The sequence below is a fragment of the Hetaerina americana genome, unplaced genomic scaffold (assembly GCF_022747635.1).
Source record: "Hetaerina americana unplaced genomic scaffold, ioHetAmer1.1.p SCAF_1, whole genome shotgun sequence".
Taxonomy (NCBI): Eukaryota; Metazoa; Arthropoda; class Insecta; order Odonata; family Calopterygidae; genus Hetaerina; species Hetaerina americana.
This window is the reverse complement of record NW_027286069.1, coordinates 908,574-936,366: the sequence shown is the minus strand read 5'-3', so window position 1 is coordinate 936,366 and position 27,793 is coordinate 908,574. Positions and strand designations below refer to the sequence as shown.

Sequence of the window (27,793 nt, the reverse complement as noted above, 5' to 3'; positions counted from 1 at the left end):
ATTTCAATGGCTTGTACAACTAAAGCGAAATAATGAAGGAAATTAAAAGTGGTATTCTCTGGCCAGCTTATCCTGGAAGTAGGGATGGTAGCGCCAAAATTGCTTGAAGAAATTTATACATGAGAAACATTTACTTTTGACTACAATGCCTGATGAAGTTTGTTTTAGGTGGAAAGATGCACAATGTGTTGAGTTTATTTATTGGTTAAAGTAATATTTTGCAGATGCTGTATGGTGTAGTGTATCACAAGGGTGAGGAATACCGCTGTGGGAATTTTGTTTTTCTCAATCCAACAAAAGTGAGCTTGAAGTCTGATTTTTTTAGTAAGGAGAACAAAAAGAAGAAAAATTCAAAGGAAAAGAAAGTAAGAAATCTCATTTTTTTTCATATTTGGCATTTTTTGACATTTAAACACCATCCTCCTTGTAAGCTCACTTCATAATAATCACTCCTTTGTATTCAGGTGGACGAGGAAATGTATCCGGAGTACTATAGGAAGTGCTCCAATTCAGGGGATGGTGGTGAGGTCAATGTTAAGGGCTCCAATTTGGTGACTCCACCTCCTTTCATAATTGGCATGATCACAGGCATTGGAGCAAAACAAACACTTTTCAGTGGTGATTCCCGATTTGTATCTGCTTCCGATATCTGGCTTGATGTGAGTCTCTACTATCGTCCTGAGAATACTCACCGAGGACCAGTCGCTTCACACCAAGCAGATCTCAACCTGCTTTACTGGACCAAAGAAAGTGAGGGAGAAATTTATAGCTTACCATCGTGATTGCAATGAACATTAGTTGTGAGCAAAGAAATTGCTTCTATTAAGGGGTGAACGTTGTAATATATGTATTCAAGTGTGTATATATGTGGATAACTTCACATAGTAATCTGTTGAACATTAATCCTTAGGCTTCCGCAATGACTTATCTGATAAAGGATCCATGCGGGTTCCGGAAATTCAACTCACCTATTCGACAGCAAAGCCCAGATGCAGCATGGATCCTGGTCAACATGTTTTATTCTTTTTACAAAATGTCTTAATGAAAATAAGATTTTGCTAGGCATTTAAAGATAGATTTGTCTTGAATTAGAATAGAATTCGGTTGCTATGATTTTTTCTCAAAAAAAAAACAATGTGGCAGTTCGTTGAGTTTCCATAATAAAACAAGTTTCTGGCGTCACTTGGTGGAAAATCTTCATATTGAAATTGAAAATAACTAACTTTCTTTTCCTGACGATATTATACCATGACGAAACCTAGGTCATAAATAAAAAATTTCTGTCTCGAAAAGCTAAGTTGTTTATTTTCAATTTCAAGATTCCCATAATGTTGCACTGTCTAATTTAATTCCATCTCAATCCCATTTTACTGATTTAAAATTGTTAGTTACAACATTAAGTAGATGGGTTGTCAATGATTCTACATATCATTCCATCATTGGTCATGAAAAACCTGTCTACCTCACCAAATTTCCATTTGGCCATAAGCCGAGCTACCTTTCTGATACATATTATTTATATTTTATCCTTTCAGGAAAGTAATGAAAAGTGCATGCTTTAAATATTCTCTTTCCTTGATGGTGTTATATTTACTTATTTTTCCAGTAAAACAAAGCACCCTTTGCAAGCATGGAAGCATATAATCAAATCATTAAAAAAATATGTTGTAAGAATTTAATATTTTAAATAAGCAATGATAAAAGTTTTGAGAAATTTAATTTTTATTTTCAGGACAGAGAGTTGGTTTCTTAAGTGTTGCTGGGAAGTGTCATGTGGTTTATGGGGAAAATGTTGAAAGTTCTGGCATTTGTGAAGCAACTGGACCCCAGCAGTGGGCTCTGCGAGGGCCAAACAGATTTTATTTCCTGCAGGAGTATGACTTAGAAACACAGTCATTTGCTGAACCCCCGGCTGAGGCCAGAGCAATTGGGAAACAATCAAAGGTGTGCATCCTTAATAATCTATTGTGTAACCCGAAGATCTGGGAAACAATTCAGGCCAGTGACAGGTCTGCAATTTTCACTTTGCAGTGATGACAAGGAATTAAATCTGTTAATAATGAATGGCAGTGGTTTCTGAATTGTAGCCACTTGGTTAATAATTGGTAGAGAAGTTACGAGGGCGGTTCAATAAGTACCCGTGTTAGAAATGAAGAAACCATTTTTTAAAAAACATTTTTTTTATTTTTCAACTTAGTCCCCTTTTAGGAAGATACACTTCTCCCAACGTTGCGGCCATTTTTTCAACCCCTCCAAAAAATAGGATTTGTCTAACTCTCCAATATACGCCCCTGTCTCGGCGATAACTTCCTCGTTTGAGGTAAATTTTTTTCCCACGAGCCATTTCTTCATCTTACAGAATTAGAAAAAGTCGCAAGGAGCCAGATTAGGTGAATACAGGGGGGTGCGGCAGCAATTCATAGCGTAGTTCATGCAGTTTGATGGCGACTACTCTGGATGAATATGCTGGTGCATTATTGTGGTGAAACAGCACCTTCTTTTTCATCAAATGCGGCCGTGTCTCCTTCAATTTTTTGTCAAAGCGGTCCAATAACTCACTGTAGTATTTCCCAGTGATCGTTCTTCCTTTTTCTAAAACATCCATGAAGATGATGCCATTTGCATCCCAAAAAACCGTCGCCATGACCTTTCCGGTCGATCGGACCATCTTCACCTTCTTTGGAGCAGATTCACCGGGAGAAATCCATTGTTTTGATTGTTGCTTAGTTTCTGGTGTGGCATGGTGAATCCAGGTTTCATCAACCGCGATAACTCGATGCAAAAACACCTTCGGATCTCGCTTAAATTGCTGCAAACACTGCTTCAAAGTTGATAGCTGGATCAGCTTCTTGTCCACTGTGAGCAATCGCGGCACCCATCGGGCCGACAATTTTTCAATTTGAATTTTATCATGATCAAAAATTAATTTATCATTAATTAAGGGATAACTCACCAATCAAATATAACTATCAAAACTGCACCCACAGCTGCGTACACACTCATGCAAAAATCCCTTCATCCAACATCCATGGGAACACACATTCGATAAACCAACAAACAATTGCACCCCAGGATGCAGCATGAAATCCATCCAACAACCCACAAGCCAGAATATGAAAAGTAAGAAGGTGAAATTCCACTACCACATGAACATGCAACATAAAGCACTCTCCTCCCCAAGGACAAAGGTAGGGAATGTGACCCAAACACTGCGGGTAGCGGAAGGGTCCCTCTGCGGAGATGGACGAGGGTTGGAAGAAAACTTAAATACGGACAGAGCAGATCAAGCAATACTGTAAAGAGCACTACACTATTTAATGGCATTCTAATTCGGTCATGCGGGAAGGGTTTTGGCATTCTGATCAATAATGACAACATGCAGGCATAGCAGCTTTTCATGGAGTAAAGGATGGAGAAGAGGCAAGTGATTACTTAAGGGAATATCATTGTGGGTTCCAAAACGGGAGGAATATATGCAATACCACAGTAGTAACTAATTCATTGATGACACAGTATTAGGTGTAATGTGGTGGAAATCCTTGATAATGAAAGAAGACCCTTTACTTTTCCGTGTCAATTTTTTTATTACTACATTCAAAAAATTCCATGTGGAAAAGCAAAGTGTCTTCTTTCATTAAGATCATTGACAGAAAGAAATATAGAATTAAATGAGGTTATGTTTGTTTTATTTGTAGAGTTTGGAAAGTCATTTGACGAGAGTATGTCAGCCCCAGTTGATTAATATAATGCAGACTGGAGGGGTGGGTGGCTTAACTGGAACCTGCATGTGTCTCACACATGATGTTGTGGGTCGGAATGGGCAGCATTTGGCTGGGGGGCAAGGCAGAAATGTCCAGTATCATCCACGCTTTTGAATACATATATTCTTGGTGGACATGGGAAATGAGACATGGGAGAAGCTTGATGTCAATGAAAGTAGGTAGAGAATTCATAAATATGGTTAGATTTTCTGATAATAAAGCGGTAGTTATCTAGTCTGCCAAAGGGTTACTGTTCAGACAAGTTTAAAAATTGTAAAATTCCAAAGAAACTGCGGTAGATGCCGCTACAGAGACTTTTAACAGAGTCATCTGTTAATGTGCATTTCAATGCAACAATTCCAGAGTGTAAAATTCATTCTCCTTGACTGAAATTGTTGCATTGAAATGCACATTAGCGGATGACTCTGTTAAAAGTTACTGTTGCGGCATCTCCCGCAGTTTCTTTGGAATTTGTCAAGGTATAAACACCATAAGTGTTTAAAGGTGCTTTAACCTCGTCGACTGTGGCGCATTGCGCACGACTACGAATGCCTGTGACATTGTATGTACGGTATTTCGTCACAACATTTTGTTCCTTTAAAAGCCCCAAAATTTCAGAGTTTAAGAGGATGCCTCGGTAGCTTAAGTGGCTAAAGCACTCGACCGGATATTGAGGGATCTGGGTTCGAATCCCAGTCAAGGCAAATGATTTTTACACTCTGAAATTGTTGCATTAAAAATTTTAATTGTAGATATGTAGATACATTTGTAATTCATCAAATATGCTTTGGTCACTGTAATTTAATATCATTTAGATACTCACTGATACAGTCATACGATTTCCTCGATATTAGTTTTTGTCAGGTGCATTTCAAGGATGTGATACTGTTAGCATCTTTTACAGACCTGGGAAGTTCATTTAAAATTGTAATAACCATATCTTTAGGTCCATTGGAGGTATTTTTCATATTGATTTAAAGAGGTTCAAGTCATTTTTCCTTTCATGTTGCATGATAATAATTATATATTTTATTTACCCAAAGATCATATCAAAAAATACCAGTTGAATGGTGTGTAAAAAATACCAGTTGAAGGAACGTCAAAATGAAGTGCAATGCATACAGATTCGATTTGGGTACAAAATATGTAACTGAAAATTGCTTTAAATGTAGCATAGACACAAATATCCATTAAATCATGGTGCATGAATATAAACTAGACGAAGAGCATTGTTATAAACTGTATGGAAACAAATATGTTACTTTTATTGTTATATTTTGGCCTATTTATTGATATTTGTCACCTATCATGCTTTTTGTTACCATTTTTGGCATTAGCATGCTTGTAGTATTAAACTTTACTCCAAAGACGTAACTCTTGAAATCTATTTTCATTTGACATTCAGGGTAAAGGGAAGGGGAAGGGAAAAGGGAAGAAGGAGTCAAAGGAAGAGGTTGTTGGCGACAAGGCAACAGAATGGATGCCAGTGTCTCATCCCCTGCAGTCTCTTGATGTCTTTGCAGGGTGCGGAGGTAAGAATTAGTGACTCACAATCAATGAATCACGGAATACTTATTAGAAATAAATACACCTGTCATATCATTGACTGCTGGTAGAAGCTAGAAGGTGCTCTAGTATCATTGTGTAAATGTACATTAGTTTATATACATTAGGACAGTTTTAAAATCTCTTGCAAGTGATCATTTGTAATGATGTACAAGTTTTTCAAGTTGTGAAAATCTCTCTTATTTGTTCCAAACTATTTAGTCTACGGTTATTATTATTATTACTTTTTATTTGCCCAGAGATCACAATACAAAAATACCAGGTGGGTGTGTATGTACATGATATAAGGCACGTCAAAGAGGAGCAAAGACACAGGCTCAGTTAAGATACATAAAAGAAATGATGCTCATAGTTACATAAATGTTTGTTACAAACCCATGAACATTGGCTGTAACATGCACATGCAATATCAAATTCATAAAAATCATTGATCATTAACATGAATCAGACCATGACCAGTGCTAGAAACTAAATGTATGAACTTACTGGTTGGGAATATTGTTGAGATATTCATCAACCAAGTAGAACATATTGCGCTGTAGATATCTTTTTAATGCATGCCTGAATGCAGCAGTTCCCTTTGTATCCTTGATACTTTTGGGTAGTTTGTTATAGCCCAGTGGCTCTACAAGCAGACCCGAGATTGTGCACGGTATAGACGGTAAAATTGAAGGTAGGGGCTTAAATATCCTCCAGGTAAACTGTAGAAGTATCCTCAACAAATCTAGGGAATTTGAGACTGTAATAGATGCTTGTAATCCCAACATCATAATTGGCACAGAATCTTGGCTTCACGATAGCATTACATCGGCCGAAATTTTTCCGTCAAATTACAATGTCTATCGAAGGGATCGAGGTGGGAGGGGCGGAGGAGTATTCATTTGTGTTTGTAGCAACATAATAAGCTTTTTAGATTGGCAACAAAGTAACTGTGAGATGATGTGTGTAAGGATACGAGAAGCAGAAAGTAGCAAATGATTAAAAATAATTGCTCTGTATAGAAGTCCAAGCGAAGGTATGCACTTGTTGGAGATCCTTGCTGACTATTGTTCTGAAAACCCCCATGATAACATCATCATAGCAGGGGATTTAAACCTTCCAGAAATAGGGTGGGGGGGCAAAACAGCAGGTGGCGGGCAGGCACAAGATCTGGTAAATCGCCTCATTAACGAAGAAGGGTTTACCCAGGTAGTAAATAAGCCCACTAGGGGAGAAAATACCCTCGACGTTCTTCTACTTAGACCTCCAAACCCTATCATTAGTGTAGATGTCTTTCCGGGAATAAGTGATCACGCAGCAGTGTGTGTTAAAATGGACTGGTATACATCAACAAAAGGTATGGGGGATGAAAAGAAAATTTGGCAATATACCCGGGCAGATAGGGAAGGGTTCCAGGAATTTTTAAGGGGCAAGTTTTCTGAATGGGCAGCTAGTGGAGCGACCGTGGAGAAAATATGGGAAACATTCAAAGAAATAATTCTTGAAGGGCAAATGAAGTATGTTCCCATAAAAAATTTGAAACAGAACACAGATCCGGAGTACTACAACAAAACCATAAAAAAAACTAAAGATAGCGGTAAGAAAGGCACACAGATTAAAGAATGAAAGTACAGAAATGTCACACCATTACAGGACCTTGGTCCGGAACCTAAATAGGGAAAAGAAGGAGGCAAAGGAAAAATTTCTTATCAATGCAATTTCGAAAGACAACGCAACGAAATTTTATAGATACATGAGAACAAGGAAAGATAACAGGGAACGCGTGACTATATTAAAAAGCAAGGAAAATGGTATTGTAACAGACACTGTAGAAATGGCAAATATTTTCAACTCCTGCTTTACGGATGTTTTTCGGGGAATAGAAAACTAAAAGGAAAATAAGGCTTGCCTAAATTGCTCAGAAACGACAGAGAACTTCATCAGCATAACAGCACCAAATAGCTTACTGCCCTCGACAAACGGTATTATCTTGGAGGACTCATATTTTGTGAAAAAAATAAGGAGGATGAGGAAAAATAAGTCAGTGGGACCGGATAATATCTCAATTGACATTCTAAAACTGGGTGATACCGCAATAGCTTTGTACCTGAGTCATCTATTTAAAGTAACTTTAAATAATGATGCCTTGCCCAATGATTGGAAAAAAGCAAATATTACACCAATTTTCAAGAAAGGGGATAAAACAATAGCCAACAATTATAGACCGGTAAGCATAACCTCAGTTGTTTGCAAAATAATGGGAAAAAGAATCGCTGACTACATTTGGGAATGGTGGGCAAGAGATAGATGGCTATTCAAACACCAACATGGGTTTAGAACGGGATACTCGTGTGAAACGCAGCTTTTGGGATTGAGTCAATACATCGGCGACGCAATAGACGAAGGAAAGGAAGTGGATGCAGTAATTGTTGATTTTTCGGCAGCTTTTGACCGAGTGCCTCACGATAAATTATTGTTAAAGTTGGATTCGTTACCATTGGACTTGAGGGTTAAACAATGGATAAAAAATTTTCTCAGAGGCAGAACTCAAAAAGTAAAATTAGGGGATACATTTTCAAATGAGGCGAGCGTATTAGCAGGAGTTCCACAAGGTAGTGTTCTTGGGCCATTACTCTTCCTAATTTACGTAAACGATCTACCAAACAATTTACATTCCCAAATAAGACTCTTTGCTGATGATTGCATTATATACAGACGGATAGAACATGTAAATGACCACGTAATATTACAAAATGACATCGATCGCCTTGGTGACTGGGTTACAAATAATAATATGGGCATTAATATAAGTAAAAGTAAGCATATAAAATTTTCAAATAAAAAGAATGCAGAAAAGGAAATTTACACCCTCTTTGGAGAAAGAATCCCATGTACTAGTCAATGCAAATATTTAGGCATTTATTTAACTAGGGATCTTGGGTGGGGGGTCCAAGTAGATAATTTGACACGGAAGGCATTTAAAGTATTGCATTGGGTGATGAGAAATTTAAAAGGAAGTAGCGTAGCCACAAAAGAAAAAGCATATAAGGCACTGGTTATCCCTATCCTAGAATACTCCTCCATAGTATGGGATCCATATGAGGTGGGACATATTAAAAAGATAGAAAAAGTTCAAAGAAAGGCAGCAAGATATGTACTCGGAAGGTACAAAAGAACAGATAGTGTCACGGATATGTTAGATGTACTGAAATGGGAGAGTTTGAAAAATAGAAGAAAAAGGAGTAGGTTAGGCGCGATGTATAGAGTTGTTAAAAAGGACGAAGCGTGGGAAGATTTATGGCAAGGGATAGAAAAGCCTAACTTTAAGGGAAAAAACGACCATAGCCACAAAATAAAAATAAGGACTCAAAAAACCAATAAGAAAAAATACTCTTTTTTAAATAGAACCATAATTGATTGGAATCAGCTGCCTGGAGGTTTGTTTGAGCCCTTTCCATCCAATTTTAGAAGTTTTAAGTTGAAATGTAAAGCAGCCACTGGGTAATACACTTCATTGTAGTCATGAAAATATTGTTTGTATGCGATGTGGATGGCATATTGTATGTGATGTGGAAGTTTGTTTGTATGTGATGTGGAAGTGTCATTAATGTAAAAATATTTTATCTCTTCTGTTTTTATGTGTTCGTATGTAATTCTGTATTTATGTGTTCGTAGAGTTATCTTTGACCTAAACTGACCGTTGCCACCAGGACATTTGCCTAATTGCAACGTAATTGTGTAAAATAAAAATAAAAAATATAATCTGATGCCCATTTCATTGGGTCCTAATTTCAATGCTTTAGTTCTTATATTCCCATAATGGAAGTCATTCCTGCCTCTGGTGTAATGATGATGATAGGCAGAGTTAAGAGAATAGTTGCCAATGTTATTTTTTATATATAGAATTAAAAACATAATGTAAATGCATGGGAGTGGTAGCAAATTTAATTCACGGAAAATAGGCCTTGATGGAGCATTGTGAGGTTTCCTGGTGGTGATTCTAATAGCTTTCTTTTGCATTTTAAAGATGGTTTGAGAAATAGCAGCTGATCCCCATAATATTATACTGTAGGTTATATTTGAATAAATTTCCCCATAGTACAAATTGAGTTGTACAGTTTTACTTGTAGATTCATACAGGTGTCTTAATAAGTAGCAAGTTGAACTGAGCTTGTGTTGAAGGGCTTATACATGAGTATCCCAAGAAATATTTGCACTTAGAGAAATACCTAGAAATTTGCATTCTGTCACACGCTCAATTGATAGGTCATTGATTTTTACCAGCTGATCATCTGACACGTTCTTATTGCGTGTAAAGTATACTATTTTACTTTTATTTACATTTAAGTCTAGAAGGTTGTCTGTACACCACTTGTGTATTGCAAGTGTGACAGACTTAGATTTTTCCACAAGGCTGGGATATATTTGTGTTGATATTATTACATTAGTGTCGGATGAATATTTTGACCCATCAACTGATAACACTACTTTCTGAGTGCGATTATGAATATAGGACTTCATCCAGTTTAAAGGACTTTATATTGGCCCTAATTCACCTAAGTTATAGCCTAATGCTTTGTGGATATGCAAGTGACACAAAAGCTCTGCTCATATTACAAAAGAAAGCAGTTAGGATTATAACCAGCTGTGGCCATTGTGATCATTGTCATCCACTATATGTCAGGCTAGGAGTGATGACAGCCATTAAAATGCACATTTAACAGTGCTTAATTCAAGTAAAAGGTAATTTAAATCACTTCGTATCAAGAGGCAGTATACACAGCCATAATATAAGATCAAGAAATATGTTAGGCATTACCCAATGCAGATTGTCCAAAACCTTCAACCAGTCAGGTAACCTTTCCTTAAAATTCTATTGCAAACTTACCCATGCTGCAAGTCTTATTAGCTGTTCAAAATTCCAATTGAAACAACATGCATTTTAAAGGCTGATGAATGGATGAATTTATTTGCTTAAAGCAGATGAACATGATGGGTTAAACAATAATGGGTTGAGGTGAAATAAAAATATATGATCTCCATAGACCGAAGAAAAATGAGTAATGCATAACTCCATTACTCTTTTTTGTTCATGAAAAATAAAATGAGATGAGCAGTAGCACCTGAAAAGCATCAAGCTTGTTCTCCATGTGCCTTCCATAAGCAACATTTTTCGGGGTTATGGGACCTATGATGATTCTTTGTGTCCGTAGTGGTAATGAATGAGTGAGATCGATATTTCACCATGGAGTAAAGAATCCTCTATTGGTAGCATAATACAAAATACAGATGCCATTAGTCCATTGATGAATTTGAAGATGACGAAGAAAACCCCGGAGTTAAGTGACAAAGGACCTTTCATAATAATGTCAAATCATTATTTAGAAGCACTTGTTTCATATTGATCAAATAATATTAAAATATCAAATTTTGATAATTGATTGTGTAGACTCAGCTGAGATATGAATATCCAACCAGTAGTGAACACCTTTGTAAATAGAATTGAATTTTCTGAGAGGAAAGAGCAGAATATTTTTAGTACTGAACAACAAAGATAAAATAGCAATGGGAACAGTCTCTTGTTGTGAATAACCACGTAATTGAATATCTGAATGGGGAAAATTAACTCTCAGCAATGTAAATATTCACTGACTAGAGGGCCCAGGTTTGATTCCCAGGCAAGCCTCTTTGGGCTCCCTCGACTCCACTCAAGCTTTTTGATTTGTGAATGTCACATGCCACCGGGCTTAGTACTGGGTGAACTTCTACCGTTACCTACCAAACCGACCCTGCTACTAAATGCTAATATTTTTGAGATTTGGTACTTTTGCAGGTACCTGTGAAACATAAGTATTGTGTAATGCTGATTTTTTTCAAAAGTTTGGATAGCAGTATGCCTCACGGAAAAGTATACTTGAGTTGTAGCCAGTTCATGGTACCTGCTCATCCCAACTGTTTAATTCAATTACCGTTTGCTTAAAGTCATACAGTTATACCTGTATGAGTATGAAGTGGCAGGTTATAATGAATAATATTAGACTTAAAGGTGGTTTCTCTAATCCAGAATATTTTGAGAATCTCATTATATTGGATGATTTAGCATAGTACCAATTGAAATTTGAAGTGTGTTAATCGTAGCCTTGATGATGGTTTTCCCTTTCAACGCAGGCCTGTCGGAGGGCCTGCACCAGTCTGGAGTAGCAGTGTCAAAGTGGGCTATTGAGAAGGAAGAAGCTGCCGCGCATGCCTTCCGTCTTAACAATCCAGGTTGCAGTGTATTTTCAGATGATTGCAATGATCTCTTGCGGCTAGCAATGGATGTAAGTTAAACCTGAAGGATTAATTTGACTTAACAATTTTCAGTTGTGAAGAATAATGCATCGTAAAGTTTTTTTATGCAAATGAGACTAGAAACATTCTTTTTCTTCTGAAGATATCCTTTTAATAATTAAGGGTTATTTTGAAGGTCCCAGGCACACCTGCTTCAAGGTAACAGACTACCTGACAAAAATGGTATCGCGACAATTTCCTAACCCCCTCATAGTCCCGACTTAGAACCAGCGGAGTATATCCTATTACCAGAAGTGAAATCTTCCCTCGAAGAATACCACCATGGGACCCGTCCCATCCGTCCAAGTGCCGTCAAAGGAGCTTGTATGTGTACCCTTAAGGATCTTCCGGAATCCGCCTACCAAGGAGCCCTCAAGTCATGAAAAAGCCAATGGCTAAGTGTGTTGATGCTCAAGGGATGTACTTTGAAGAATTTTGAGGCATGGTAGCAATATCTGAAATTAATCAGTTTTTCCTAAATTTTTCCTGATACTTTTTAAACAAACCTTGCATAAAAATTCTAAACGTTTGGATTAATTTTAGCATTTATTCAAATGCTTCAGAAGCTGTTCTCTTTAAATCCAGAAGTAGTCTCTTTGCACATGGCAGACCAATCTTTTTTAACGTTATAGCCTGTGACCTTATTTTGTGATAACTATTTGCATATCCATTGCCAGCATTACAAGAATAATAATCCAGTAATACAAAGAATTAATTTTCATCAATGGAAATATTTAAGACAACCATAGGATGATGGGTAATTCCTAAGTGCAATGCATTCACCAAAAGATATAACATGTGTGAATTAAAGTTTTGACCAGTGCATGAACTATGCATGTAGCTGAATTTTTTTTGTCATCGTAGTGGGCGCCTCAACAGGACAGGCCAAACTCTGGGAACCTATTACTTTGTTGTACAAGATTGAATCATTATTTAAGACCAGGTTTATTCATATCTCCAATATGTCATAGATTACTCCTTACAGTTTTAGGATTGATATTAGTTTATGATAGAACTAAATGGATTGCATATTTAAAATTCTATAGACAAATAGTAATTGTAAGTAAATGTAACCTAATTTGCAAGATATGAACACTCAATCAACAGGCATCATTTAGTCAGGTATTTAAAGAAAATTAATTTTTCTGTTAGCATGCAAAGTTACTCCTTTTGATTGCAGGAATAGGAAGATTTCTAAAAGTAGATGACATATAAATGTTGAATATTGTTTATTTCCTCATATATGTGTTCTATTTTTTTAAATATCATAAATCTTATGTAATGATTGCATATTTTGATACAGAATTGTGAATTTTTCTCCCACCTTTCTCTCATTTATCTCCTAATAGGGGAAGGAAGTGAATGGTTCAGGGCAGTGCATACCCAAGAAAGGACAGGTTGAACTACTCTGTGGGGGACCACCTTGCCAAGGATTTAGTGGAATGAATCGCTTCAATTCCCGACAATATTCTCTCTTTAAGGTAGTTGCATGCAAGTAATTTTTAACATTAGTTGCTTTTTGTCAGAATTTTTTGAAAGAGGTATTATTTGAAAATGCTTCAAGTTTTTCTAATTGTGCGATGAAATCTGTGTTCCACTCATGCACCATGTACTGTAAACTCTATTCCAATATCACATTACTCAGTTTATCTCCCTCAACCATCCTTTATAATTTTGTTTATGAAATGAATTACCCTGCACCAAGTACTTCGAGCTTGCACACCTTCCTCTTACCACTCCCCAATCTCACATTACTCATACTCAAGTCTTCTCTGATTTAAAGTAATCATAATGCTCATAGGTGGTCCTTAACATACTAATAATAATAACCTTTATTCATCAAAGAGCAGCACTTGCCACTATAGATGTTGTCAAAAGAAAAACGTATAAATACACGCATTCATTGCCTTGGTGAAGAGATACAGGTGTATTATAATTATATCACTCTTGAGAAGTCCAATTCAAAATATTCACTTAAAGAATGCAAGGGGATTGAAATCAACCAGTTCTCCATTACGTTTCTAAACCTATCATAGTTAGTCAGTCCTGCAGTTTCAGGAAGTTTGTTATGGAATTTTAAGGCAAGGTTTTCTGACTGGTTGAAGGTCTTGGACAATCTGCATTGGATAATGTCGAGCATATTTCTTGACGTATACGTCACCCTTGAGAGTAATGTAGTAACACTGATATCATGATACAGGATATTAAATTGTGTAATATTTAGGGATGATGTTCGGTTTAACTGGGCAAATCTATGAGCTAATTAAATATTCAGTTGTCTACCTACCTTATCATCAGGATAGTTGTCCAGTTGAGGTCAAATTAAATCAATTCCTTGATTCTGGTCCACTGGTTAAACTTATTTATGGAGCTTATCAATGATGTTTTAACTGCAGATGTGGTACATTAAAAAACTATTTTGTTTTTTAATGAAATCAAAATGCATGTTAAAGGTTTACCAATGCCACATACAGTCTTATGTTAGCATCAATTCAACCATTAAAAATTACCCAGATATGTACGGAAATGTCTGCCATAAAAGACCTAATTATTCAATTTCAGTATGTATATAACCTATCCTTTTGTATTGGTAATGAAGTACTTTTGGTTGAAAAAAACCCTTTATGGCTAAAGAAAAATTTATTTAATATAATCAGTATTATTGTCTGGTTTCCCTTCTTTGGTGCATGAATGTCAGCTTGGTATCCAAGGCCAAAAGTAAAATATTTTGGATGTTAATTGTATGGTCGGGTGGTGGGTGATATTGAAGAAATCAATTTCGATTCACAGTATTTCCTTTGAACAATTTTCCCTGTCAGTTTTGGTGATAGATAAATGTGGACATATTAATTGGTATGGGGTAGTCATGTTAGATGCTCGCTTGCTAATTGCTAATTTGCATTATACCTACTCTGATTGTGTGCCTTGCTCACCTGCGTATGGTTGTTTTTAAAAAGCGTAATTAGTCAAAATTATTACTGACAAGTTTTAATATGTTAATTATAATTGCTTTCCTTCCAGAATTCTCTAATTGCAACATATCTAAGTTACTGTGATTACTACCGCCCACGCTTCTTCATATTGGAGAATGTGAGAAATTTTGTATCTTTCAAAAAAAGTATGGTTCTCAAACTTACTCTGCGGTGCTTGCTGCGAATGGGCTATCAGTGTTCTTTTGGCATTCTTCAAGCAGGGAATTATGGAGTACCTCAAACAAGGAGGAGGTTGGTGGTCTCATATCAACAAGTATATAATATTTGACCTTCTATATTTTAATGTCTTTATATTTACTCTGGACAGCATTTTATCGATTTTATCTATCAGACTAAACTTATCCACTATGAAATCTTGTTACAGTTGTGCTAAATCAAACTCTTGTGTTCCATTGAGTTAAATTGGCAATTTCAGAGTGTAAAATTCATTCGCCTTGACTGGATTTCGAACCCTGATCCCTCAATGTCTGGCCGAGTGCTTTAGCCTGTTAAGCTATTGAGGATACCTTGATAGCTTAACTGGCTAAAGCACACGACCGGACATTGAAGGATCCAGGTTCGAATCCCAGTCAATTTGAATGATTTTTACACTTTTACATTATTGCATTGTAGTACACATTTACCAAATAACGCCGTTAAAAGTTACTGCCGTGGCATCTCCCACAGTTTCTTGAAATTTTTTCATAGATTTAATATGATATAATGTAGAATAATGAATTTTTTTAATATAAACAATAATTGAGGTGGAATTGAATATGTTTATGCTTGATGGGGAAAGTTGGCGCATATTTTCCTTGAATCAATGCAGTTCTTTTATTCTTCCTTTGGTGGTCAACACACAAGAATTTCCATCCTTGTTTTATCCTAAAAAAATTTGAATTTGGTGGAGTAAATTATATAAGAGAATCTGTAGACTCTTTATAATATTTTAATGAACACGTAATGCAATCTTAACCCTCTTAGTGTGGCGGGGATTCCAGGGGTACTAGTGAGAAGTGCGAAGGGTAATTTAAGAAAATGTATCACCTTAGGAAAAAAAACATTATGAAGTTATTTGTTTAGATATCCATGTGCAGTTTTTTTTTATTTTAAAATATAATGTTGTAGTTAATAATGATGCAATACATTTACAATATCTGAAAAATAAATGTAATTATTACAGTATCATAAATTTGAAGAATATTTTTTTAGCAATAATATTTCGATTTTTAGACGCAAAACTAATATTTTTTTAAAAACATTTTTCAATTAAACTACAATATTTAAATATAATAAAGAATCAAGAAGACATGTAGAAAATATTATAAATAAATAAAGAAAAACCAGTGAATTGCAAATTTTTTTGTCAGCCTCCGCATAGTTCGATTTTGTTGAAAAGGCTGATCTCACTGAGTCAAATTGGGACTTTTCCCCTTTCCTTGAGACTGCGGCAATGTGCTTACAATCTAAGGGTAGAAAAAGACCAAGTTCTAACTCACAGAGAACTGCTGACAATGTAATGTATTACCCAGGGCAAAATTGATTAGATAGGATGGACGGCAAGAGAAACCAAAATGATTACAAAGCAGTGCTCTCATCCTCTCAACAAAGTCTGAATAAGCAGTTACATATCAACACCACGACACCATAACACATTCAAGAGATTTCAGATGAACACAGATTAATTAGTAGCCTTTCAGTGGCTTTTCATAGTGGAAAGCACTCAGAAAAAAAAACGAGCAAACAATTAGGCAGAGCTTCCAGAAATGTACAAAATTGAACGAAAAATTATAGTAAGAATTATAGTTTTTGAAAAGCATTTAAAATTGCTAATAAAAAATTTAAAAAATAGTTACGTAATTCTATGGAATTCAACCTATCGATAGCACAAAAACCATAAATTATTAAAGAAAAAACCATAAGTTACAACGATTTAAACAATAGCCTACGCAAGAGCCGATATATCGGCCCGCTGCACTTTTCGCCGGGGACACGAAAGCCGATATATCGGCCCGCCGCTCTAAGAGGGTTAAGAACCGATGCACATTAAAGACTACAGAACAAACTCCTCTTCTGGTCCCAGTCTCATGTTGAAATTGCATGTTAGAAACATCCTGCAGTGAACTCTATGCACTATGAAATTTCCACAGAATGAAGTGTCAGTTTGAATCATAACATGAAAATCACCTTACAGTGAAAGTTATGCAAAATAACACCAAGAAGTATTCAAATTCAAGGAACTGTCGGTGCTGATATGACGGTGACTTTGTAATGGAGTCATCCACAAATGGTCATAAAAATGCAAGTTCCAAAGTGTAAAAATCATTCCCCTTGACTGAGATTTGGACCTGAATCCCTTGATATCTGGAGGAGCACTTTAGCCAGTTATGCTGCCAAGGTGTCCTCTTACACTTTTAAGCAGCTTTAAAGTAGCAAGATTTTATTAAAAAATAATGTACATATACTGGCGAATGATGCTGTAATACTCATGTTTTTCTTACCAAATCAATGTTCAATTGATCAAAATTTTCAAGTGCAAGTATTTCATTATCAGTTTTCACAAAATATGGGGAAAAATTCACGAAAGAACTTTAATTGATAATGAAAACAATATTCATGAGTATCTTAATATGTATCAGGGTAGTGCATTAAAACTTCATTCAGATATGCCTTTGTTTTTTTTTATGGTGACTCCTCTTCAAATGCAGTGATGAAATTCATCATCCATTCATGTTCATCATTTAATCGTTGGGTCATGTTATGCATTTATAAATGTTTCCTTTTGAACAATAACAGAGCTATCATCTTGGCTGCTGCACCAGGGGAGATCCTACCCAAGCATCCTTCTCCAACGCATGTATTCAGTCCAAGAGCATGCCAGCTGTCTGTTGTGGTGGATGAAAAGAGGGTAACTATCTTATATATTATAGTAATTCACATAATGGGTTATAAGGATGAAAAATATAGACTGATCGGTTGTTGGCAGGCCCATGAGGCTACAGTTATATGTCAGCCACTGATATGGAAGGCATGGGTTTGAATCCTATCTTAAGGGTTTGGGTGCTTGTTGTTATCCATGTAATTTGTGTAATTGTTTAAGTTACACTAAAAGTTTCTTATATTAAAAAAATTCTACAACTTAGAATTGCCTTGATTTATGATTTTAAAATAATTTTATTTCACATTAAATGTGAGGTTTTGGAGGATATTAAAGTTGGTGCCGAAGTTAAGACTGAAAACTGATACTTATGTGGCCATAAATTGAATCTGAGTTAGTGATACTGCCACTTTAGCCCTCTCACCATCTCATTCACACTTTTGTCTTGTGTTGTTGAAAAGAAACTCAAGGGGTTTACCTTAAAGGGAAAATTTTCACCAATGAAGTGAGTTAGATGGAAATAAAGTCAAACCATGATTACACCTTCTAGTATGAATTCTCATTGGAAGAATATCTATTTTTTTATTTCTGTTAATCCATGTTTTAAATTGGTTATAGTTGAGCAATTGTATGTTTCATTGAATGCATCACATATGTTTCTCACAAAATGTATTGAAATTACGACAATATATGGTTTAATACAACTTCCTTACTGATATCAATTTTTCTGAGTGTTGGTATGAGTATCATATTTTTGTGAAAATATTTGCTGCGTAATTGTTACTCCATGGGGTTCACTCTCTAATGAAAGCCTAGTAAAATTGTTTTTTATGACATTTTGTTGTGTTCTTCTGTAATTACTATTTACTGTATTCATGATTTACTTAAATTGCCCAAATGTTGTTCCTTGTAATTATTGGCTTTTCTTATTTTCTAGAATCAAATTATATTTGTATTGCTCATTATTTATTTCACCTGTGATGTGGTCTCTTTTCTAAGTGAATTGTTGTCACCAAAATGGTTCTTTCTTTATTCATTCAAAAATTTAAACTTTCAATCTTGTAAGGTGAAATAATATAACCTAGATGTTAATATACTCTTCATATAAAGCTATTTTGCTAACGTAGGAATGTGAATCTTCAAAGTTTGAAATCTGATGGTATTTCATTTTATTTAGATGTGCAATCTATATTTTTTTAATGAAAAAATATAGTTCAAGTGAAATCCACTCAATAATAAGGCCTCAGATGACACATGATTCCATTGAGTTAGTTCACTTCGTGTAATTTGGATAAAATGTTTTTATATTACAGTATGATCCTGATTTCAAGTGGTTTAATTCAGCTCCTTTGCGAACAATCACTGTTCGGGATGCAATGTCTGATCTTCCAGAAATCCGAAATGGATCAAAGAAAGAAGAATTGTCTTATGGAGGAGAGCCATTGTCTCATTTTCAAAGACAAGTAATGATTTTATATTTTTATTTATTATTTTCTTCTCGTTATTTTACAATGGTTAAATATAAGATGTCATACCAAAAAATGTATACATACATTTTGAGACGAAATTACCGCTTGTCATACCTTGACGAAAAATATTCATTTAGGTGAATTAAAACAACTCTTGATTGAAAAAGATTTTGACCTAGATTTAAACATTGATATGAGTTGGTATCTTTGATGCCTTCTGGTAAATGATTATAAATTTTAATGCAAGCATAAAGGGGTCCTTTTTGAAACAGAGAAGCAGAATGCTGTATAGCATGCACTTTTTTTGTCTTGTGGCATAGCAACGGGTGCTCTCATTTTTTTAATAGACACATGTTTTCTAGAACATACACACAAACTTGTTACAGGTAAAATTTCAAGATGTATGAAATGAGGTCTACATCATTTTCTTTTTAGAATTTTGGCCGTATATCTAATAACGCTTTTTTGCATGATGATGACATTTATCAACACCCCATATTATAGCCCCAAAAAGATAATTTCATGAAACAGTTCAAATTGGACGTTACCAAAGTAGGCTGATTTTAAAACTACTTGATTACAACCTTTGATAGGTTTCTTAAGGCATAGGAAATTCTGGAAAGTTTACTGCATCAATATGTTCATTCTAGTTGAAGCTTTCATAAATTATTAAACCTAAAAGTTTGTACTGCTAACTTTCTTCCGATGATTATCCTTTAATGTAAAGATCCATTTCAATGGTTTCTTTTTTTCTTATATTGCATATAGTTTGTTTTTTCAAAATTTATTGTCAGCTCATTTTTTGTGGACCAGTCTCCTGAGAGTACTATGGAATTATTAACAATGTACTCCAGCAATTAGTTATTCTTGTTACTTAGTTTTAAATTTGTGTTGTCTGCATCAAGAAATATGTCATCACTCTTTGCATAGGTTGTTAAATCATTCATGTAAATTAAGAATAATATAGGACCTAGTATACTTCCTTGTGGCACACTGAAGTTCACTTTCTGTAGTGGATAAGTAACCGCTTTGTATATTGTTAGAGTACCTATAACCTCCACTACCTGCTTTATGTTTTCGAGGTGGAGGAAGCAAATGGTTTCATCTCACATGTGATGCTGTATTGAAACTTAATATAAGTTGGGCTCATGGGGATCTCACCCCTCTGCTCATGCATATGTACATACATTTTATCTGTTCCAATAAACTCTGACTCTACCAGCATTTAACCTAAGTAGTTTTAGTGTGTCAAGAAGGCATAGGAAATGGTTGCCGTTAATACAAATTATAATAATATCAAAGTAATAGCAAAAACTGTCACATCAAAAGTTAATATGATAATAATCTCATAGGATCTTTGGAGAGAGGATTGCAGTGTTGAATTTAACCTCTCATTCATGAATTATGCTTCAGAACATGAAAACAAGGCGGCTGAAAGGCATTTTGGCCCAATGATGACTACTTTCTGGTTTCTACAATGAATAAGCATTGATATACGTGTAGCTGCTAATTGTTTAATGTGACAATTCAATTTCCGTAGTATTAAGTTTTAATATCAAAATACGTTGATCTTTCTGTCTGATCCAAGTATTTTCCCTCAATTCAAACCTGAAAAATCATGGTGAATCTTATAAGCCAGGAAATATATGGTATCTTTCAATATCCCTTTATTTTATCATCAGTACTGGTAATGCTATTTTGTTTTAAACCCAGAAAGACAGTGTTGATTCACTCTCTAAATACATTGCATTTAATTTTAAATTATTTAAAAGGTATTAAGAGAAGTCCTGAAATTATTTACATAAAATCTAATATAAATAAATGAAAGGACTAACTTTGTAGTTCCACACGAAAACGATTTATTCACACGACCCGGGTTTCGCCCCGCATCGCTACGACACCGCCCCCTCCCCTTCATCTAACCCTCTCTAATCCCCTGACTCACGAGAGCTCTACAATGTAGACTTCTCCCTCCCGCTCCACATTCCATCAAAATCGCGGAGGGGACGCCAAACTGCCCTCCCCTCCGGCACGCAAACCAATCCTGACTTTACCCCTCCCAAACCTTCCTGATTATCTCCACCCCACCCCCGCCCTGGCTGTATATATAAGAAGGGCTGCAAATGTAGAGAGCTCACCTGATGATGAAGTTTTACTTCGAAACCCGGGTCGTGTGAATAAATCGTTTTCGTGTGGAACTACAAAGTTAGTCCTTTCATTTATTTATAATGAATCGGTTCCATAAAGTTATGCCAGAAACCATTATTTACATAAAATCTAATAGTCCTAAATCAATAGTCCTTGTATTGTGACCATATGCTTTTTAAAAGCCGCAAGGTTTGGACTCGGTTGTAGTTATTCACGCGACATTTTTTTAATTACTTTCAGTTACGCGGAAATCAAGATTTTCCAGTCTTGAGGGACCATATTTGCAAGGAAATGGCCTCAATCGTGGAAGCCAGAATGGCTCACATTCCAACTGCTTCGGGATCTGATTGGAGAGATCTGCCAAACATGGTTGTGCGCCTAAGTGATGGCACTTACACCAAAAAGCTGTGAGTCTCTCTAAGATAGGTGTGGCATTAATTCCCATCGGAACATATATTTGTGTTTTCTTGATTTCATGCACAATAATATATGTGTCTATCATTATGTTTTAAATCACCTTTTACCGCATGCTGTAAGTTTGTGTCACAAATTCAATCTTAACAATTGATCTAATTATATATGAACTATTCCATGATGAGCTTAGTTTATTGTGTATCCACTCCCTTTCATTGAACATAGTAAGTGTTTCTTGTATAATACCATTTTTTTAATATAGGGTCAATCAAGTTTCCACCAGTTGAGGTTACTCCTACCAGTTGAAGAAAATGGCACAAGCATTCATTAGATTCATAAATTATTAGCCACTTTTCAAAAGAAAATAGGATGTTTATATGAGGTTGCATTCAAATAGGGAAAATATTTTCATTGATGGGCTACTCTATTGTTTTCCAGTCTATATACGCACCATGACAAGAAAAATGGATGTGGATCAAATGGATCTCTTAGAGGTGTTTGCACGTGTGCAACTGGAAAGGGTTCCTGCGACCCAATGGACCGTCAGTTCAACACCCTCATTCCATGGTGCTTGCCTCATACTGGTAACCGACACAATAATTGGGCTGGCCTCTATGGTCGTTTGGAATGGGATGGGTTCTTCAGCACCACAATTACTAACCCGGAGCCAATGGGGAAACAGGTGAGTAGAAATGCTCAGGAAATGTTTATTCGAAAGATGCGTGGTACATTTAAGAGCTGTATATGGTGGACATCAAATGTTACCTTATCTTATTTTGATGACGACCTAATAAGTTGTATCCATCTCAATTGCGTTTTTCTCAAGTCTCAAATACAGTGATATTTTTCAAAAATACTACTTAAGTAGATATTCACAAGAAAAGAATATTCTCATTTTTTGGCATTTTGAGTTTAGTTTTGATAGATTTAAAGCACGATAAAAATATTGTTGTGCCTACATTGGAAAGAACAGACTCTTGTAGTTATGTATACTGTATCAATTTTTTATATGACCTTAGCAGCCTTCTATACTTAAGTTAAAATTTATAACATCTTTTTTTTTTTTTTTTAAAGTAATCTACCGGTTAAGGTAGGTTTTTGGACGGACACAACTACCAAACAAATATTTTATTACTCCTAACAAAACACAAAATCAATCATCCTACTCTATATCAGGTCCCTCTTCATCTCTGAGTACTTTCTTCCTCCCTTCATCCCGTCCAACAACCCTATCCTGTTCCTTCCCTTTCCTCTTTTGCCCAACATTCTACCCTCTATCACAGTCTTCAACATCCCACTGCCGGTCAACACCCCCTTCATCCACTTTTCCTGCCTCCATAGGATTGCTCCCAACAAACCCCTCTCTTCGCCCACCATACCAAGTACTTCCTCATTTGTTTTCTTCTCTGTCCATTTCACCTTCTCCATTCTTCTCCAGACCCACATTTCAAAAGCCTCCAATCTACGTCTATCCTCCTGCTTCAATGACCACGTTTCCGCTCCGTACATAGCTACGCTCCATATCAAAGTTTTTACGAGTCTTTTCTTAACATCCTTACTCAAAGTCCCTGTCATCAACTCCCTCCTCCTTGTGAAAGCCTCTTTGCCCAGCGCAATTCTTCTCCTTACGTCCCTACTACTTTGACCGTGTTGGTCCAAAACACTACCGAGATACGTAAACTGTTCTACCTGCTCTAGCTTTTGCCCTCCTATTTTAATGTTAAGCTTGGCCTTTTTCTTTCTAGAAAATCGCATAACCTTTGTTTTCTTAATATTGATTCTCATCCCATACCTGTCGCACTGAATTTCCAATTCATTAAGCAATGCTTGCAGCCCCTTGGCTGACTGACAAACTAAAGCTTGGTCATCAGCAAACCTAACTGATTTTACGAATTCCCCGCCCACTTTCATTCCTACCTCGAGTTCATCCCATGCCTCTTTGATCATTTCTTCTGCGTACAGGTTGAACAGCAACGGTGATATTGGGCAACCCTGCCTTACACCCCTTCCTAACACTGCCCATCCTGACTCCCCATTTCCCACCCTCACCTGAGCAGTCTGAGACATGTACAGGTTGCGGATTAGCCTCCTTTCCCTCCAATCTATTCCTATTTTCTGCGATATACTCATTAGTTTTTCCCAATTTACTCTATCAAACGCTTTTTCGAAATCTACGAAACAGGCAAATACCTCCTGGTTGTGTTCTATATTCCTCTCGATTAATAATCTCATTACTGCAATGGCATCACGCGTACCTCTCCCCTTCCTAAACCCAAACTGATCATCCCCTAAGTAATCATTTGCCCTACTCTCTATCCTTTTGTTTATGATCCTGAGAACAACCTTAGCTGCGTGGGATATCAAACTAATTGTCCTATAGTCCTCACATGACGTGGCCTTTACCTTTTTCGGAATAGGAACTAAAACTGATCTCACAAAGTCTTCCGGCCAGATTCCCTCCTCATGAATACTACGGATCAGCCCATATAGCCTGTTCCTCCCATATTTTCCCAAGCATTTCAAAAGTTCCACGGGAATGTTATCTGCCCCCACGGCCTTATTTAGTTTCATCTCCCTTAATGCCCTTTCTATCTCATTGTCTAGTATGCCTGGACCTAAGCTATCTTCCTCTACGTCATGTTCCTTTTCAATGTCTAACTTTGTTGGTCTAAGCTCTTTACTATACAGTTCTTCTACATATTCCTTCCATCTCTCTTGGATCTTTCCTACGTCAACTATTACCTTACCGGCCTTATCTCTAACTGCTATCGTTGATCTCCCTTTCTTACTTCCCGATAATGATTTAACTATGCAGTAAAGCGCACCGATTTCCCCCTTCCTCTGCAGACTTTCCATATTCTCGCACTGCGTCTTCCACCATGCTTCCTTTGCTTTATTTGTTGCCCGCCTCAATTTATTGTTCAATTCTTTGTACTTCATTTTGCCTAATTCTGTATTTATATTCTTCCATTTTCGCCGCTCATCCATTTTTGCAATCATCTCATCCGTGATCCATGGTTTACGAGTCCTTTTAGCGTTAACGGTTCCCATAGTGTCTTTTGCCGCTTTAGACAACCCTTTTTTGATACATTCCCATTTTTCTTCAATAGTACTTAGCTCTTTACCGTCCTCCATGATTTTCTCTACCGTCTGTTTGTATTCCTTTCTTTTCAACCCATTTAATGCTTCTACATTCCATTTTCTAACTCGCCGCCCCTGCCTTATCTTTTTAAAACGTACGCTACATTTCATAACAACTAAATTGTGGTCTGAGTCCGCATCCGCTCCCGGGAAGCTGTGGGAATTTATCACACTGTTCCTAAACCTGTGTCTAACCAGGATATAATCTAGCTGATATCTTCCCGAGTCACCTGGCATTTTCCATGTATACCTGCGTCTTTTGTGGTGTCTGAACCAAGTGTTGGTGATAACTAACCCCTGTCTCCTGCAGAACTCAACTGCTTTCTCCCCGCGGTCATTCCTCGTGCCTAAACCGTAGTCCCCCACCTCATCACCATCTCTTCCTTCGCCTACTGTCGCATTCCAATCCCCCATCACTATCAAATGTTTCCCTGCAGGAACACATGCAATCATGTCCTCTAACTGATCGTATATCCTATCGACCTCTTCTTCCTTATGGTTGCTCGGTGGCATGTATACCTGGATAATAACTAAGTTCGTCGGTTCTGCTTTTATCTCCACTAGTAGTATTCTATCCGTTACCTGCTCTATGTTGACTACGCTTCTTCCTATCTCTTCATTTAATACTATGGCAACCCCTCGTTGGCTCTCGTCCCCACCGCTGTATATTATTCTATACTTATCACTCCAGTAATCCCCGCTATCTCTCCATCTCACCTCGCATAGACCTAAAATTTCTATATTTCCCCTTTCCATCTCTCGCTTAACATTCTCCAATTTCCCCGTCCTCATCATTGTCCTAACATTCCACGTTCCTATTCTAACTAATTTGGTCTTCTTCTCCTGCGTCTTCTGTCCTGCTGCTGCTGGTTTTCCCTTGCAAGGGTTTCGTGGGATGACGACCGCGGAAGCCTTGCCTCCCCCGCTGCCGGGCACGACACACGGCCGATTGGGCCGAGCCCCGTGGTTGCCAGGACTCAAAATATCTCTATTGTCCATCATATTTTTCTAGGGAATGATAATTGAGGTGGTTTCCCGTTGCCTTCCTCAATAGTGTTTTTAACGTGACACCATCACTTACTGGCCGCCCCACTGGGGTCAGACGCCATTGCAGCCGCCTCACTGAGGAACAGACGCTTATAACATCTTAATAATATTGATTAAATGGTGAATATAATTATTTAAAAGAAGATAAAAACTGTAGAGAAAGGCTTTATGTAGAGGATTGGCTAAAAGCCAATTATATTTGAATGAAAATTCAAATATTATTTGCATGGACTTTTTTTTAAATACCTACGCTGCTCTCTTTCAGGGTCGAGTGCTGCATCCAGAACAAACTCGTGTTGTTTCAGTTCGGGAATGTGCACGCTCTCAGGGCTTTCCTGATTCTTATCGCTTTTATGGAAGCATTCTTGACAAACATCGACAGGTAAGTTATTTTTATTGCATTGAATATTATGAAGTACTGTGAATACAATGACAAATTTATGCACAGGAAAAGTTGCAGAGGTAAATCCCTGGCTGGACACATGTTCCTAACATTATTAAATTAAATGGTTTTCAAATCCATGCTATAATCGTAGGAAAAAGGCATGCATGGCCTGGTATATATCGTTTATCTTCCAAATCATTGGCAAAAGCACTGAAATCCCTCACTAACTTTTTTCTATGGATATGGTTTCATTATGAATGAAAGATAGTTTGCCATTATTAATGTTAATGCTTTGATATTTAATAAACATCCTGGTACTTGATAAGGGTTGAGTAATCTAACCCTTAAATGTCAAGTACAAAATAGGCCATCTAAAAAATCCTTATGAGAAGATAGTCTTTTCTTCTTAAAGGTTTTGCCTTTAATTCTAAATTAAATTCTTATGAGTGTATACTTAAACAGCCATTCTTAAGCTTGAAAGAACAACTTTAAGAAATTAGAGAAAAACTTAATTTTTTCTTTGTTTTTGAACTTCCTTCAAAACTTTGAAATAAAATGTTGGGGATTATTATAGTGATACATGAAATCTAGTTCTTACTTGTCTGTTTAGTTAGGAGTTGTAAAAAAAATGAGTATCCAGCTTTTGAATGCATGCTGCTATTTATAATTTAATATTATTTGATTGAATTAGTTCTAAAAATAATATGATATGATGTAAAAAGGCAGTTGTAGATATTACAGCCTCGAGGGTTGACTTAAACAAGCATTGCCAGAAAAATATATTTTTTTTGCTAAGTACTATAAAGCAGAGCTCTTGTACATAATGAGAAACCACATGCACTAAATTGTTGGACTTGTTCTAGATTAAGCGCATTCAGTTTAGAGAGGGTTTGCAATATAATGATTTGACCTAAATTCTTTGCATTAATTTAAACAGGTGGGAAATGCAGTACCTCCACCATTGGGTGCTGCTATTGGTCATGAAATCCGAAAGTGTGTTAGCATGAAGGAGCAGAAGAGCAGAGATGTCAAAGATGACAGTAAAAGTATTGACTAATTTATTGCCATGCAATTTCCAGTTCCAGTAATCCATTGTAAAAATAAATAAGCGATTTTCTGTAAATCCAGAATGGAATAGAAAGGGGCACTGAAGCAAAGCCATTTTAATTTTATTCACAGTAGTTGTGATTTTTTAATGAAATCCTAATTTTACATTTTTATTGGTGGTAAAATATGTTTGTTAGGTGCTTTATTTCATAATGTCTGTCATGACCATAAACAATGGTTTATAGTCTTCATAGCAAAGTTGTTGTTTTTAATTTGTAACAAACTTATAACTTTTATTCCAATCTTAATTTTAATTCAATTTTTATTCCATACTTTATAAAAATATTTAGGAATAAATTTTAAGTATGAATAATACCTCATCCTGTGAATGAAAATATTTTTTATACTGTGACACATGTTTATTAAAGATATAACTGGATAAAAAGTTGTTATTGTGATGTTTGTGTTATTTTATAATTTCTTTTATCATACAGAGTTAATATTATGCTTACATTCATATTGGCCTTCCTCAATAGACTGTGTGAGGTAATCATTGGATGGGAAGATAAGGAAGAATTCTGAGAAACTAGGAGATGCTGCAACAGTAACCTTTTAAAGGAATCATCCGCTAATAGCCATTGCAATGCCACAATTTT

At 36.3% G+C, this 27,793-nt stretch overlaps 1 protein-coding gene across 1 annotated transcript in view; it reads left to right on the top strand.

Moving 5' to 3' along the window:
* The window catches only part of LOC139690689 (DNA (cytosine-5)-methyltransferase 1-like), a 53,491-nt gene extending 26,109 nt beyond the window's left edge, over positions 1-27,382 (top strand). Inside the window, exons 17-29 of the mRNA XM_071588198.1 lie at positions 225-365; positions 465-750; positions 1,733-1,944; positions 5,167-5,293; positions 11,475-11,626; positions 12,986-13,117; positions 14,658-14,860; positions 17,405-17,516; positions 18,800-18,949; positions 21,344-21,510; positions 21,956-22,199; positions 25,971-26,087; positions 27,028-27,382. Coding sequence (XP_071444299.1) covers positions 225-365; positions 465-750; positions 1,733-1,944; positions 5,167-5,293; positions 11,475-11,626; positions 12,986-13,117; positions 14,658-14,860; positions 17,405-17,516; positions 18,800-18,949; positions 21,344-21,510; positions 21,956-22,199; positions 25,971-26,087; positions 27,028-27,147 — 2,163 coding nt within the window. The 3' untranslated portion in view covers positions 27,148-27,382. The remainder of the gene's footprint in view (positions 1-224; positions 366-464; positions 751-1,732; positions 1,945-5,166; positions 5,294-11,474; positions 11,627-12,985; positions 13,118-14,657; positions 14,861-17,404; positions 17,517-18,799; positions 18,950-21,343; positions 21,511-21,955; positions 22,200-25,970; positions 26,088-27,027) is intronic.
* Positions 27,383-27,793: the final 411 nt, after the last annotated feature.